Below are 15,902 nucleotides of genomic sequence, written 5' to 3' on the forward strand. Positions count from 1 at the left end.
GTAGTAATTTACATTGGTGTGATATCACGCTGCCTGGGGGGTGTTTGTGGCGGGGGAGGTGGGGGGGGGGGGGGGGGGGGCGGGGTGTAGGATTCCATGGAGTCAGACGCTATGGAGTAAAGTCGTTTAATGATGTTTAAATTCATGCTGATTTAAGGAAATCAGGTTCATGCCCAGAGTGATCACTTCACTGGCGGGAGGCAATAAAGATCTCAAACTGAGATAACTTGTCGACGTAAATCCCTTTTTGACCCTCTCACAAGATTTAGCAGCCATAACGGGATTTGCGCCTGCGCCTAATGGTTTTGTGAAACACTGAAAAATTGCGTGCAAAAACTAACTATTCTAAGTTAATAACTTGTTAACTGTACAAGAATTTCCTTAAAGTGCTCTCACTAATTTATAGCCTCAGACACTGGTCATCACTGTAGTCTAGTATCCATTAGTATTAACTAACAATGATACACTAAATTGCCTGTGTTTTCCTACTTCTTTTGTTTAGTAGCCCCATCCATTAGTGATTGGCTACACAACTACTTGGCAAGTCTATTAGATTTATGCATGTCACTATGGTTAGCACTGTTGCTTCACAGCGCTATGGAACCAGGTTCGATTCCCGGCTTGGGTCACTGTTTGTACGGAGTCTGCACGTTCTCCCAGTGCCTGCGTGGGTTTCCTCCAGGTGTTCCGGTTTCCTCCAACAAGTCCCAAAACATGTGCTTGTTAGGTGAATTGAACATTCTGAATTCCATCTCAGTGTACCCAAACAGGCGCCGGAATGTGGCGACTCGGGGCTTTTCACAGTAACTTCATTGCAGTGTTAATGTAAGCTTACTTGTGACACTAAAAGATTATTATTATAATAAGTATTATTGTATGAAATTTTAAGTTGTGATTTGTAACCAATAAATAGTGTATCGTACATGACCTGTGGTTTGGTCTTTTCCTCGATGATTTGGCAAGGTATACTAACGGAATACAAAAGCCCGAAAGAGTAACAATCTAATTTAATGATCTTTATTAGTGTCACAAGTAGGCTTACATTAACACTGCAATGAAGTTACTGTGAAAAGCCCCTAGTCGCCACATTCCAGTAGCTGTTCGGGTACACTGAGGGAGAATTCAGAATGTCCAATTCACCTAACAAGCACGTCTTTCAGAACTTAACATACTTGCGGAGAGATTGCCCAATGCTATTCAGTTGCAAGAGGTGCACTGCTGCAAAACTAAATGCCCCAGAACAGTCAAACTAATATTTATCCTGACTTTATGTTCAACGGAAAGTGTTTTTGTGACAAGAATAATATTTTTACAAATTACCGCACTTATAATCCCCCAAAAACCATTCAGCAAAAATGAATCTATGCGATCCGCGAATTTGCTATTTTGAAAACAGAAATGAAGACCTTTGAATATAAAACAACTTCAAAGTTTAATATATGTGAAGAAAATTACAAATACTGTACAATGACAAGTACACATTAAAAAGTTGTGAATTTTCACAAAACATTAACCTTACAGTTCATTTCATTTTTCCAGATGAATTATAAAATGCTTTGGAAGATCATCCCGCTGCCCCCTCCCCCCACCCCCCCTCCTCCCCAAAAAATCTTCATATCTGGCATTCTATCATAACCACAGGTTTTGTTAAACGATTCATTTCTACAGAGATTTTGTATTTATTACTCAATACATCAAAACATAAAAATAAATTGGAAGTGATAAAGACTTCAATTAACAGTGGCATATGCTAATGAATAAACAGCATGATGTAATCCACAGTGCTGCACTGCAGACTTCATATGAACTTAGTATTGTGTATTATACATTATATTACATGATGCAATCATTTAAAAAAAATTTTTGAGTACCCAATTCAATTTTTCCAATTAAGGGCCAATTTAGCATGGCCAATCCACCTACCCTGCACATCTTTGGGTTGTGGGGGCGAAACCCACGCAACACGGGGAGAATGTGAAAATTCCACATGGACAGTGACCCAGAGCCGGGATCGAACCTGGGACCTCGGCGCCATGAGGCAGCAGTGCTGCCCATTGCGCCACCGTGCTACCCTACATGATGCAATTATGAGTCAATTGCAACAAAGATCACTGTGTGATTGCATGTTATGTGTGCCATAGGTGGCTCTATGACTTTATATGCCCACACTTGTGTGACAGGATAATCACCCAATCAAAATAATATATTTTCCTGTCAAGACCAATCCCATGTGCAGATCATATGGTTATCAGGTAAGTTTCATGTTCTGGAACTCCTTATGCTTTCTAATGTGTTGAGAAGATTCCTGAAACTAGAATTTAATTACCAATACATTAATATTGTATTTTATTTTTAATTGATTCATCTATTCACCTTAACATTTCAATGCCTCATTACTAGATTCTCCTGCGGAGAGATAAGAGCACTACTGTCTTCTCGTCAGTGTCGCTGATGCCATTTGTTTTCATACAGTTTAGATTTTTTTGCAGCACAAATCAATAGTAGTTATAATTTTCATCCATGTGCTCCTGTCACTGGCCTGCCAATCATGGAGCTAATATTCAAGTTGAAGCCGAGGGGTGAGTGACATGAGTACACAACAATGCTTCTCACCACTTCAAAACTGCAATACACATGCTGCATGAAGGACAAATGTTTTCAAAAGACTATTCAGCCCCTTTAACTAATTTAGTCTTTTCTATTCCAATCAGCTTATGTAGAATAATATGTTACCAACAATAGGAGCAAATATTTAACTTGCTCATGTAACATTCCTCTACCAGCTATTTAAACAGAACATTAGCCCTTAACTTGGTTCAACACTTGCAGTGAACAAGTGGACAGAAACATATCATCAGAACATTTATATCTACATGTATAATTGGAAGGATTGGGTTCCATATTTACTAAATTAAACTTGCTTATTATCACACAATGTTAACACCATTGTCTACACATTGCTAAGATCCAAGCTATTTCCATTTCAGCTCTATTTTTTCTTTAGCTTTGTGTCCTAATTGACCTGTGTAATATCATACTTCATAGTTAAAAATGCACAGTTAAGTTGAATGAAATATAAACTTACTCGCATATACCAAAGTTTGCATATATCTGATGAATATTTGCCATTGTTTTTTATTCACATCACTAGTCTTATTTGTCTCAACTACATGGTTATTCCACTGCTGGTGTGCTGAATATCTTAGATGAAGTGGGGCAGCACGGTGGTTAGCACTGCTGCCTCACAGTGCCAGGGACCTAAGTTTAATTCCAGCCTTCGGTTTGTATGATCTCCCATGTCAGCGTATGTTTCCTCCGGGTGCTCTGGTTTCCTCCCACAGTTCAAAGACTTGCAGGTTAGTTGGATTGGCCATGCTAAATTGCTCCTTAGTGTCCAAAAGGTCAGGTGGGGTTATTGTGCAATGGGGATAAAAATGAAAATCAGGTTGATAGTAGATCCCAAAAAAAGGAATTTGGGAAATGTCTATGAGATTTTTTTTGGATCAGCTTGTGACAGAGCCCGCTAGGGACTTAGGCAATTCTAGATCTGATGATGTGTAATGAGGCAGATTTGATTAGGGAACTTAAGATGAAGGAACCTTTGGGGGCAGTGGCCACAATATGATGGAATTTACCCTGCAGTTTGAGAGGGAGAAGCTGGAATCAGATGTAACACTATTACAATTGATTAAAGATAACTACAATGTCATGAGGTAGGAGCTGGGCAGAGTTAATTGGAAGGGGAGCCTAGCAGGGAAGACATTGGAACAGGAATGGCAGGAATTCTGGGGGTTATTCGGGAGGCACAACAAAAATTCATCCCAAGGACGAGGAAACATGCTAAGGGGAGGACAAGGCATCCATGGCTGAAGAGGGAAGTCAAGGACAGGATAAAAGCAAAAGAAAAAGCATACAAGGTGGCGAGGGAAGCCAGAGTACAACTAAAAAAGCAATAAGGGGGGAGAAGATGAAACATGAGTGTAAGCTAGCTAGTAATATAAAAGAAGATAGCATAAGTTTTTTCAATATATAAAAGGTAAGAGAAAGGCAAGAACAGACATTGAACCACTGGAAAATGAGGCTGCAGAAGTAGTAATCGGAAACAAAGAAATGGCAGAGCAACTGAATAGTTACTTTGCATCAGTCTTCATGGTGGAAGGCACCAGTGGGATGCCAGAGCTCCAGGAGAATCAGGGAGCAGATGTGAGTGTAGTGGCCATCACTGGGGAAACTGAAAGGTCTGGATAAATCACTAGGAACGGATGGACTACACCCCAGGGTTCTAAAGATAGCTGAGGAGATTGTGGAGACATTAGTGGTGATTTTTCAGGAATCACTGGAGGCAGTGAGGGTCCCAGAAGACTGGAAAATGGCTAATGTATCCCCTCTGTTTAAAAGGGGAGGCAGAAGACAGGAAAGTATAGGCGGTTAGCCCGACTTCAGGCATCAGTAAGATTTTAGAGTCCATTATTAAAGATGAGTTTGCAGAGTACTTGGAAGAGCATGATTAAATAGGACTGAGTCAGCGTGGCTTCGACAAAGGGAGGTCATGTCTGACAAATCTGTTAGAATTCTTTGAGAAGGTAATAAGGAAGTTAGACAAAGGAGAACCAGTGGACATGATCTATGTAGATTTCTAGTAGGCCTTTGACAGGGTGCCGTATAGGAGGCTGTTAAATAAGTTAAGAGCCCATGGTGTTAAGAGTAAGATACTGGCATAGCTAGAGGATTTGTTGACTGGCAGAAGGCAGAGAGTGGGGATAAAGGGATCTTTTTCAGGATGGCAGCCGGTGACTAGTGATGTGCCTCAGGGGTCAATGTTGGAACCATAACTTTTCACAATGTATGTTAACGATCTGGAAGAAGGAACTGAGGGCACTGTTGCTAAGTTTGAAGATGATACAAAGATATGCAGAGTTACAGGTAGTATTGAGGAAGCAGGGGGGCTGCAGAAGGACTTGGACAGACTAAGAGAGTGGGCAGATGGAATACAATTGGTAGGAAGAATGAAGACATAGACTATTTTCTAAATGGAAAAAGGCATAGGAAATCAGAAGCACAAAGGGACTTAGGAATCCTAGTTCAAGATCCTCATACAGTTAATGTGCAGGTTCAGTCGGCAGTTAGGAAGGCAAATGCAATGTCGCATTCATGTCGAGAGGGCTAGAATACAAGACCAGGGATGTACTTCAGGGGCTGTATAAAGCTCTGGTCAGACCCCATTTGGAGTATTATGAGCAGTTTTGGGCCCTGTATCTAAGGAAGGATGTGCTGGCCTTGGAAAGGGTCCAGAGGAGGTCCACAAGAATGATCCCTGGAATGAAGAGTTTAGCATATGCAGAGCGGTTGAGGACTCCGGATCTGTACTCGTTGTAGTTTAGAAGGATGAGGGGAGATCTTATTGAAACTTATAGGATACTGAGAGGCCTGGATAGACTGGACGTGGAGAGAATGTTTCTACAAGTAGGAAAAACTAGAACCCGACGGCATAGCCTCAGACTGATGGTACGATCCTTTAAAACTGAGATGAGGAGGAATTTCTTCCGCCCGAAGGTGGCGAATCTATGGAACTCTTTGCCACAGAAAGCAGTGGAGATTAAACCACTGAGTGTCTTTGAGACAGCGATAGAAGGGCAGCACGGTGGCCTAGTGGTTAGCATAGCTGCCTCAGGGCGCTGAGGTCCCAGGTTCGATCCCGGATCTGGGTCACTGTCCGTGTGGAGTTTGCACATTCTCCCCGTGTCTGTGTGGGTTTCGCCCCCACAACCCAAAAATGTGCAGAGTAGGTGGATTGGCCATGCTAAATTGCCCCTTAATTGGAAAAAATAATTGGGTAATCTAAATTTATTTTTAAAAAGAGACAGCGATCACATTCTCCCCGTGTCTGCGTGGGTTTCACCCCCACAACCCAAAGATGTGCAGGTTAGGTGGATTGGCCACGTTAAATTGCCCCTTAATTGGAAAAAATGAATTGGATATTCTAAATTATTTTTAAAAAAAAGAAAAAAAAAAGAGACAGCGATAGATAGGTTCTTGATTAATAGGAGGATCGGGGGTTATGGGAGAAAGCAGAAGAATGAGAATGATTGAATGGCAGAGCAGACTCGACGGGCCGAATGACCTAATTCTGCTCCTATGTCTTATCGTTTTATGAATGCGGTAGGAGCATGAGCCAAGGTAGGGTGCTCTTTCAGAGGGTTGGTGCAAATGGGCCGAGTGGCCTTCTTGTGCACTGTAGTGATTCTATTAAATTATTCCAAACTTTTAACATGATCCACAGGGCCCATATCTCAAGATTGTGTTTAAGGTACGACCATAGGCAGAATTCTCCCAATTCGTCACTGGTGGGTTCGGTGGCGGGTGTGGGAGAGAATATGACGGAGGCCAGAATTTGGTTTCATGGTAGTGTGAATTTATAGCGGAATTTGTGCTGATGCCTACCATGTCGGGGTCGGAAAACCTGCCAAAGGCTGGCATAAACCTCATTTGCATTTCGTTAACGGGATGTAGATGAAGGCCCGAACCATACCCCCCAAGCTAGATAATCCGCAGTATCGGCAGGAAAACACAGAAGCATGAAACACATTCGTACAACGTGATATGCAGATGTCGTTCAGCTGAACAATGCCTGGGCTGAGTTCATGATGGAGGCTGCCCGTAACTCAACACCTCAGCTGTGAGTCGGGGGTGCACCTGCAGATGGACCTTCCAGATTCCGTGTCCTGAAGGGGGTCCATCTTCCAGCCTCTGGAATGTTCCTGGAGATCCATCTTCATTCTCATGAGGGCCACCTTCCGGTCTGAGTGCTCCCAGAGATCTATCTTCATTTTCAGGCTGTCCACCTTCTTTCAACAATAGTGGGTCAGTAACATTACGGCAGACTACCTGTCACCCAGGCCTGCCCCACCACTGAATACAGCGTAAAACACCTGGGTGCATAATTAATGAGGTCAGGGCTGGAAGATTTGGCGGGTTTTCCCGCCAGCATTCAAAGCGGGAAATACTACACATTCCTGCCCACATCACCGCACTATGGACAGCTATTCACGCTGGCAGGAAATGCCAGTCCCACGCCAGCACCCAGGTTTCCCGGCGACGAGGTATCTGTCACTGGGTAAATCCCGTTTGAAATGGCGGGGTCGGTAGATCCCATTGACGGGTCACCTCTGCCGCCATAAAACACGTGGCAGGGAAGTTGGTAAATCCCACCCTTAAGTCTCAAGATGGGAGATTTCCGCCTGACTAAATTCGTACTTGTGCCTATCGCTCAGGCTTGATCCTGCCAGTTCCAGGGCCAATGTTGCTTGTACATCCCTAAAGTTTCCAGCTTCGCGCTCCAAAATGATTTAATATAGAAGGTACTGTATAAAATCAACCAAATAATTCAATGGCGGCAGTATGCTTTTAAATTTTAGTTTTAAAGTGGCCGTTTGTAGAGGGGGGGGGGGGGGGGGGGGGGGGGGGGGGGGGGGGGGGGGTGTTGGGGGGTGGAGGCTGATTGCGGAATTTGTAAAATTAAAATAAATATGACATATTCAGCGGCGGGGCAGGCCTGTATGGTGTAGTCTGCCGTCGCGTCCGGGTGCCATATTGAAAAGCCGCCCAAGGTGGACCCGCAGAATACTGAGTTCTGCACTGTGCCAAACCACCTTATAGTAAGCCCAGTGCAGTTTATCCTCATGTCCTTTGATTCCTTTTTATTTATGTCTAAATCAGTTAACTTTTTGGAAGAACAATTGTATTATTAAAATGTCTGTCAATAAAAGAGGAACTTAAATATAAAGATTGCATGGAACTAGAATTGTCAGGAAAATAGTTAACAAATTAGACGGTCTGACCTTGATTAAATGTGTTTTACTGAAACTTTTACCGTTTCTTACCGTCAGATGAGGATGTCCAATTGTTGTTTGTTATATTTATTCAAGGTTTGTACTGTACACAGCTACAGTTGACTGATTAGGAATTGCTGTTATTTATGCTTGGGGTATTTTGATCTGTCCTTGATAGCACATTCTGCAGACATATAGCTGATGCCACTGCTATTGACCTGCCTCTATTAATAACTCGAGCAGTAATGATTTTCTGTCAGACAGCCATTTGCTTGTGTCATAGCAACTGACAAGTCTGGACAGTATGTGAAGCAAGCATTCTACGCAAAGTTTTCATTGAAGCGTAGAACGTAGGATTATGAAGCCTCCAGTTCTAGATTTTTCTTGCACAGAAGAGGGCAGTGTTCTACAAAAAATAGCTTAAATGTAAAAGGCTCAAATTCAATACTTTGCCTGTACCTTAAAATATGCTCCTTCATCCTTCACCCCACTGACAACTTTTCCTCTTTTACTGAGGAATTGCAAAACGAGATGATCGCAGTAGTACATACACTAGGCCTGGGAATCATCATTTTTCATAGTACAGATATCGCAGAACAGTAGAGAACTGGATACGACCATCAATCAAAACCTTCTTCACGTAAACAAAAAGCTCAGGGCAGTTACACCCTGTCACTTCGTCCAATGCACTGTAACAAAACATGCTGCTACAAACTAATGCCTAATGTGAGTTGTAATGCTCTGTGCAAAATGTATAATTTTAGCACAATACCCCTGCTGTTTACCAGCCCTTCCCACTCTTACGAATGGCATTCAAAATATGGAAAAATAAAAAGTGTTTTGAACCTTGTAGCGCATCTTTCTTGAAAAATGCATATATTCGGACATTAGTAGTTGTGATACATCTAACTGGATGTGAAATGACTCATCAGCAACCTAGATATAAATTGAATCAAGTATTCCTTTCAGTATAAGTATGTGCTTCTTTGCATCACATTTTAAAGACTTTTTCCTTATTCTGACAGCATTTTACATCTTTTCTGATGTTTAAAATATATCACTTAAGCATATAGTACTGTTCCAACTAGCAGTGCTGTGGAATTGAGTCGCTACCAAGATGGGGTTCAGAGCATCAAATGTATGTATTAACCGCCGGTCAGTGTATGACTTTTTTTAAGACCATCTTCACACAGTTATCCAGTTACCATGGAATGGGAAAATCGCTAATCTCCATTACGTAAAAGAAAATCAGCTGCTATCCTAATCCCATTTGTCCAAGTGAAAATTCTCCCTACATATATCAATATCTCCTTGCCATTTGCTACAGAGCTGTCTTGAATATACAGACCTCATCTGGCCTTAACAGCCGTAAGAAAAGTCATATGGTGCAGTTTCTGCACTTTGTAACAAGCTATGTGTGAATAAAGGTGCTGCAGATCTGAGCTCAAATGATCGTACTCAATACTCTCAAAGATCCACCAAAAAACCCTTTTAACATAATAGGAGCAAAGGTCTGAAGGAAATGTTAGGTAATGCAGGAACTTTCCTGTTTATGGAACGACTCTTGCAAGAGTGACAAGAAATGAGGAATTAGTAGTGTCACAGGGAAAACGCTTCACAATAAAAGATAGTAGACAATGGACCAATCACACAAACAATAAATGTTCACTGATATTTGGATAACTATTATACCTCGAACAATTTTTTTCTGTCACAACACAGATGTCATATTTTGCTTGACAGCATGGCACATTGATTGAATTGGAAGTTGTACTGCTTCTCTGCTCCAGAAAACGAACAACCCCTCTGGTGGAAAACCATTTCACAGATAAAAGTCGTAGCATCATGCTTCTTCAGAACCCAAGGTCTACTTGCTGTATTTTCAGAGTATAGATTGACATGACTAAAATGGGCATCTTTACTGTGCGCCTATGACTGGGCAAACCAATTCTAGTTATTGCTCCAACAGAGTCAATGCTCTAATGCCCGCATCTCTCCCCTCCGATGAGCAACTCTTCTTTCTACCTGCATGAATACGAGATGAATTATGGCAGTCCGGGAAAAAAATATTCTTTAGTTAGAAACTAATGTAAATTGATGCCGTATGCAAGAAGTTAGTTGTTTCAGAAGGTGATGATTGGAACCGTGTGAACTGGTATTTTGTTAATTCCTTCTCATGTTGCAATGATACTCTTCAGCTGTAGTGGCAGTTGTAGGGAAGCCCTTTCATTTATGTAGACCTGTGGAGAAAATAAGAGACCAGTCCATAAATATTTTGGCCTTTTCTACCGACATTAAAACAATCCCTTTTCTCAAAAGCTCCGTGGCTATACCCAATGGTTACATGAGCCATAACAGGCAAGTTGTAGATGTGATTCTGAATCTGATAAGAGGATATTAAAATTGAACTTGCCCTTTCTGGTTTAGGGAGGGGATGATTTTCCCTGTTAAGACTCGTTATCTGTTGACCTCAATTGTGAGTGGATGGGTGTCAGTTAAATGTTGGATCAAACTTGGCCTTGAAGCCCCCAACAAACAAATAGATTGTCAACCATCACTGTCAAGGTTAACATGAATAATGGCTAAGGGTAAGGTTTTAAAGGACAACTTGTGCATACTCCAGTAAGTTGTCAAACGCTCCACTGAGGGAAGGGGGGTAAAAAATGAGCTGAAAACAAAACCTGTTGGTGGAAGAAAAAGTTTTATTTACAATTTCTTCAAATGCAAAGAAAAAAACTAGAACTTAAAACAAAAGTGAAATAAATTAAAATAAAACCCCAAATCATGTGTAATCCCCAGAGAGCAGACTTATCATTATGCAGCTTTCTTTAGGTTCCAGTAATGTGGGCCATGGGCTATTGCACCACTGTAATCATCTAACAGAAAGCTTTCACCTTTTCCCAAGATATTACTTCCAGTAGTGGACTATTCTGTCCAGTGGTCTAGCTAAGAACTAACAAAATCCACTGTCTAGTAAATGACTGAGGGACGAATAAGCAATAGTAAAAGACAGCCTGGGAACTTGGACTCAGGATTAGGCGTTTATAAGGCTGGAGCTTTAGTACATGCCCTGCTAAGTTACCAGATTCAAAACAATATTTAACTTCTCATGTGACAGGTTTCTTTCCGACTCCTGGATTCCTATTGCTGATAGGGGCCTACACATTGGAATTCACAGGACATCTCCCGTTAATAATGATTTCATTTTCAATACTAAATGCTGAATCTAGTAGTTTCATTCAGCTTGACTAGTAGCTATCATATCGGTACTTAACCTTGCAAATGAAAGAACACAGACAGGATGGAGATGAACTATAAATAGCCTCAAAATATCCTGCAGTGTGTGTTTCCTTTCAATCCCTTTGGAACACAGGCAAGCACAGAATTAGGAAAAACACTGCAGCCTCCTTCGTTGATCCCAAACATAATGCTACAAGTCGCTTTTATAGTTTACAAGTTAACTCATCATAGAAATTCAGGATCGGAGCGAATGTACAAACCCAGTTCTGTGGAAGAAATATTTTTTCTTCGGAAATAATTTGTTCTTCTCCTTTGCTGAACATTGGTCCTCACATTTATTCAATTTTAAAGTGAATATTTTGATCAGCATTTTGGGTTTTGTCGTAATGAAGGATCTAAGCATTGACTCAGGTATTGCCCACTACAATGATTTCCAGCATGAAGTGCTTCAAGAACGACAGGTAACAAAATAATTCCGCTCTGTGTTACGGTACTGTCAAGGCAGTCAACTAAAGTTATGTAGTCTCTCTGATTGAGAATGGTTGTTCAAAAGGATTTTTAAAAAAACACCGAAACAATTTCTTTGTTGATTCTCGCCGTTAGATGTGGATTTAAATGTTATGTTGTTAAATGTTAGATGAGATGGTAGAGTTGGTGGTGGGGGACCCATGATTCCAGGAGAGCCTCATATACTGGCACGGCAAATGGGACTGCAAGCCATTGAGGCGGCTGCGGTTATGGGGAGATTGTAAAGTAATCCCCAGTGAATTCTGTAAAGCTTCTGTCTTGCGCCCAACCAGTACCAGTGTCCCCTACAAGAGTGTTGTGGCATTATTCAGACAGGATTGCTAAAATGGAAAATAGACAGGTTAGCGGTGTTGTGTGTTGCTAGTACAAAAATCCATTACGGTGACAGGAGGTAATTACTTACAGATAAACTGGCTTTAATAGTACATGAGAGGGTTTCTGAGGCACATGGTAGACGGAGAATGAATCAAATCCACCTATAAAATCAACTGCAATCACAACATAATCGTAAATAAATAATATGTATGAAGAACATTTTTCCATGGTTAAAGCAAAGCAACCAAACAGCAATTTTAACTAAAAGAATACAACAAACTAATTGAGATAAAGTTAAAATGAAAACAGAAAAAGGCTGGGACACAAAGTATGCAGATAAAATCACACTTTCAGTAACAAATTCGAGGAGGTATTGTTTCAAGTGGAAAGTGGTGGGACGGAATGTTTTCTGCTCCACTGAAGCATCATTTAAAATCTACAGTACATCACTGCTGCACTCTCAAATAGGCAACTAAATGCTGTCAACAATATAAAGTGTTGGAGAAACTCTACACGTGCTAGAGTTACCTTATAATACCCCACGTCCTTCTATTTGACTGGAACTGCCATCTTAAGAATTTAAATATAACCTGTAGCTCCATGTAGTATTAAACACTACCAAGGACTGTGTTTGAATACCAGACTTGACATTTATGCTAACTCAATTTCCTGTAATGACAGATTGAAGGTGTGAGAGTGCTGACTTAACACACATAGCTGAAGCTCAGGCTGGGCTATTCTCTTAGTCTTCATGATTTCTAACTCAAGGTATTACAACTCATTAATTCAGCAGCATTTAGACAAATGCACTTTTTGTTTGTTGTTTGAAGTCATTATTCAAAACTGTTTAAGATCTTTTCAGGAGTGCGACCAGATCTAATACAATTGGGAAAGGAAAGGTAAAGGGCAGCCTTGAGTTCTTGGCCCTTTTATTTATAATTTAGGATTCTCCCCAAAGAATTAGCATTAGCAGATATGTGCCCATAAAGCCCTGACAAAGATATAACAAGGATCATTCTGGCACTGTCCATACCAGGTATGTATCAGTTTAGATTAAGTAAGTTTTTCTAAAAGGGTTATGTACATTGGTGCCCAAAGTGTAGAATGACACCAGAACGCAGAGATTACCAGGAAAGATGAACCAGGCTGGGGTACTTTTCTCTATTGGGGGTCGGTTAGCTCAGTTGGCTAGATAGCTGGTTTGTGATGTGGAGCAATGCTAACAAGCATGGGTTCAATTCCCATACTGGCTGAGATTATTCATGAAGGCCTAAGGTGTAGTGACATCAGGTTAAATCACCACCAGTCAACTACCTCTCAAAAGAGGAGAGCAGCCTATGGTCCTCAGGGACTATGGCACTTTCATATATTTCACGTGAGGAAGACAGAGTGATATGACAGAGATTTTCAAGAGAATGAAATGGTTTGCTGAGGTAGCTGCAGAGAGGGATTTTCTTCACTTGTGGGCAAGACCAAAACTAAGGTCCATAAATGACATTTGCTCATTTGGAGGTGAATAACATTGATGCGTAGAAGGGGAAGCTAGATATGCACGAGAGGGAGAAATGAATAGAAGGATATTCTGATGGGGTTAGATGAAGAGGCTCATGAGCACCATACACAACAGCCTGCTGATTTGTAACAATTGTGTGACATGATGTCCTATACCAGACACAGCATGTCTGCAGTAAAAAAAATACCTAGGTATGAAAACATACATTTTCTTAAAGTTCAACCAATATAAAGCATTATCCGTCTCTAATTTTTAAATTATTCACTCAAGGGATTTGGGCTTCGCTAGCTTGGCCAGAATTCATTGTCCATCCCTAATTACCCTGAGAAAGGTGGTGGTGAGCTGCCTTCTTGTTGTACATTTAACAGATAGGCAATTTGTATACTCTATATAACATAGAGATTATACATCTCTCTGCTCTTAATGCACAAATATAGAAAAATGTCATCATTTTTCGATAAAGGATGCAGAGTCAAACCAAACATTTCAATGTTATGATGAGTGGAGACAGTAAATGAACTATAATGCAATTAGAGGAGCATGGAGCAGACATGGTGGTCAGTGAACCCAGACATTTCTGCTGATTCAAGCTGGCCTTAACAAAGTGCATAACAAGTTGAGATGTCGCGGTGCGGAGAAGGAAAATAATTAGAATGTGATTAAGTGATAGTGAAGCTGAAGTAACAGTTAATGTACCACATAACCAATTATCATTAATTATTTTAACAATATCTGCACATCATTCCTTATTTGCCTAATTGCACAAACATCAATCAATCCCATTACTTTTACTGGTGTGACAGTGGGATTAAAGGGATTAAAATAACACATTCGTTAGACCAGATGGGGGCAGGTTGGCAGGTGAGGTGGGGAGGCTGTAAAATTGGTTCCTGGTGCCAGTCTGTCTCCCTGCTCCTGCAATTCTATCAATGGTACCAGGCATCAGGAGGCCTGCCCACCCATGGGCCAATTGAGACCCAATAAAATTACCACTTAAATGTCCACCGCCACTAGAATTTAATCCACAGTGAGAGAGGACCTATCCAAATGTATTTTCATGGCTGGGAAAGGGGTGGCAACCTATTTTACTCTTTAATGAGTTCCTATGCCCATTTGTAGCACTCCACCCCTCCCCCAACCCTACGGCCTTTCTATCTCTGGGTTTCCCCTGCCGTCTCCATCCCGAACTGCCCGCCTTGGTAGGCAAAGGTATGGAAACAGGCAGATGAGGGGCGGTGAACTGGAAGTGGTGGATTTGTGGATAGTTTAGTTGCCTTTACCTTGGAGGAATGAATTGGAAGTTGACAGAGTTGCTACCCTACTCTTCCCACTTACATTTGAAACTGCCTCCATCAATGATCACTGCTGGGGACTGGACGTCGTCCCTCTGATCCTGGGACCAGACAGCTGCTGGCCTTTTGATATGTTGGCAATTTTCAGGAGTGCCACTTCCTCCCCAGATAGTGAAGAAAGCCTTTTCCTGAGCCAATTAACAACCCAATAGCCCCCCCCCCCCCCCCCCCCCACCAAAATAAAATACAGTCTGTAACTTTTATGTTGGTTATCTGCAGCTCCTGTGCTTGGTTTGGACTGATGCACTTGTGTCCAAACAAAGAATCATCCATCAAAAGCTCGCATGTGCATGATCACACATACACATCAACGCACATGAAGACATGCAGATTCACATGTGCAGATATCTTCACATACGCACAAATACAGATGCAAGCATGTACGCAAAACTGCTGGAAAAGTAACTTCTTGTGTGCGGGTACCACTGATTCATGAGATATTTTGTATAGTATTTTTTTGCATCACAGTAAAACGGATGTCTCTCCCTAAACCTATAATGGGTAAAAATAAAAATAATTTGACAGCAGCCGTACAAAATATTTCCCAAACTAGTTTTCAGTCTATTGTAATGGAATGAAACAGATATGAATAAAAACAATCACCATCTCCTCTAACCGTACCCAGACTGCAGTTATTGATCAGACATTTTAAGATCTCAGATATACTGCTCAGTTGTGTTTCACACTCTTTCGGCCAAGAGAGAATTCTACACGTGGATAGAGCTCTGTTCCTCGTCTGTATTTGCCATAACTTCCTCAGAGTGGCAATCATTGTTGGAATGCCACTCCATGCACAATTACTGACGGGATTTTTCTTCCAATCCTCTCTCGACCGGCCTATCGACTCAGGCCAGGCGAGATCCAGGCAGGGAAACTCGCCCACAAGACCCAGCATTGAAGTCCAGCTCTGTTGAAGTGAAGGAGGCACCAGCTGCTGTAAACCAGGCGGCCAGTTAAAAATCCCACTGAAATTTCTTGACAGGCCAGAAAGAAGGTAAATTACTAAGGATTTGGAGGGATTGACGGGGGGGGGGGGGGGGGGGGGGGGGGGGGGAGTTCGAGTCAGTATGGGGGGTGTCACATTGGGTGATCTATAACGGATAGGGTCGAGGAGGAGTGGGTTGG

General features: G+C 41.6%; 1 protein-coding gene across 5 annotated transcripts in view; it reads right to left on the reverse strand.

The window, feature by feature from the left end:
- Window positions 1-9,364: 9,364 nt before the first annotated feature.
- Window positions 9,365-15,902, reverse strand: part of LOC119969562 (sodium/potassium-transporting ATPase subunit beta-1-interacting protein 3-like) — a 254,468-nt gene continuing 247,930 nt past the window's right edge. For 2 of the 5 annotated variants that reach the window (XM_038803317.1, XM_038803320.1), the window contains 2 exons: window positions 12,001-12,085; window positions 9,365-10,069 (listed from right to left, as the gene is read on the reverse strand). In XM_038803317.1, the coding sequence (XP_038659245.1) occupies window positions 10,060-10,069; window positions 12,001-12,085 (95 nt within the window). In that variant the 3' untranslated portion in view covers window positions 9,365-10,059. Of the gene's footprint in view, window positions 10,070-11,996; window positions 12,086-15,902 lie in introns of those variants that run through there. The other 3 variants (XM_038803319.1, XM_038803321.1, XM_038803322.1) reach the window with 2 other exon arrangements.

This window comes from Scyliorhinus canicula, chromosome 7, assembly GCF_902713615.1.
Source record: "Scyliorhinus canicula chromosome 7, sScyCan1.1, whole genome shotgun sequence".
NCBI classification, from domain to species: domain Eukaryota; kingdom Metazoa; phylum Chordata; class Chondrichthyes; order Carcharhiniformes; family Scyliorhinidae; genus Scyliorhinus; species Scyliorhinus canicula.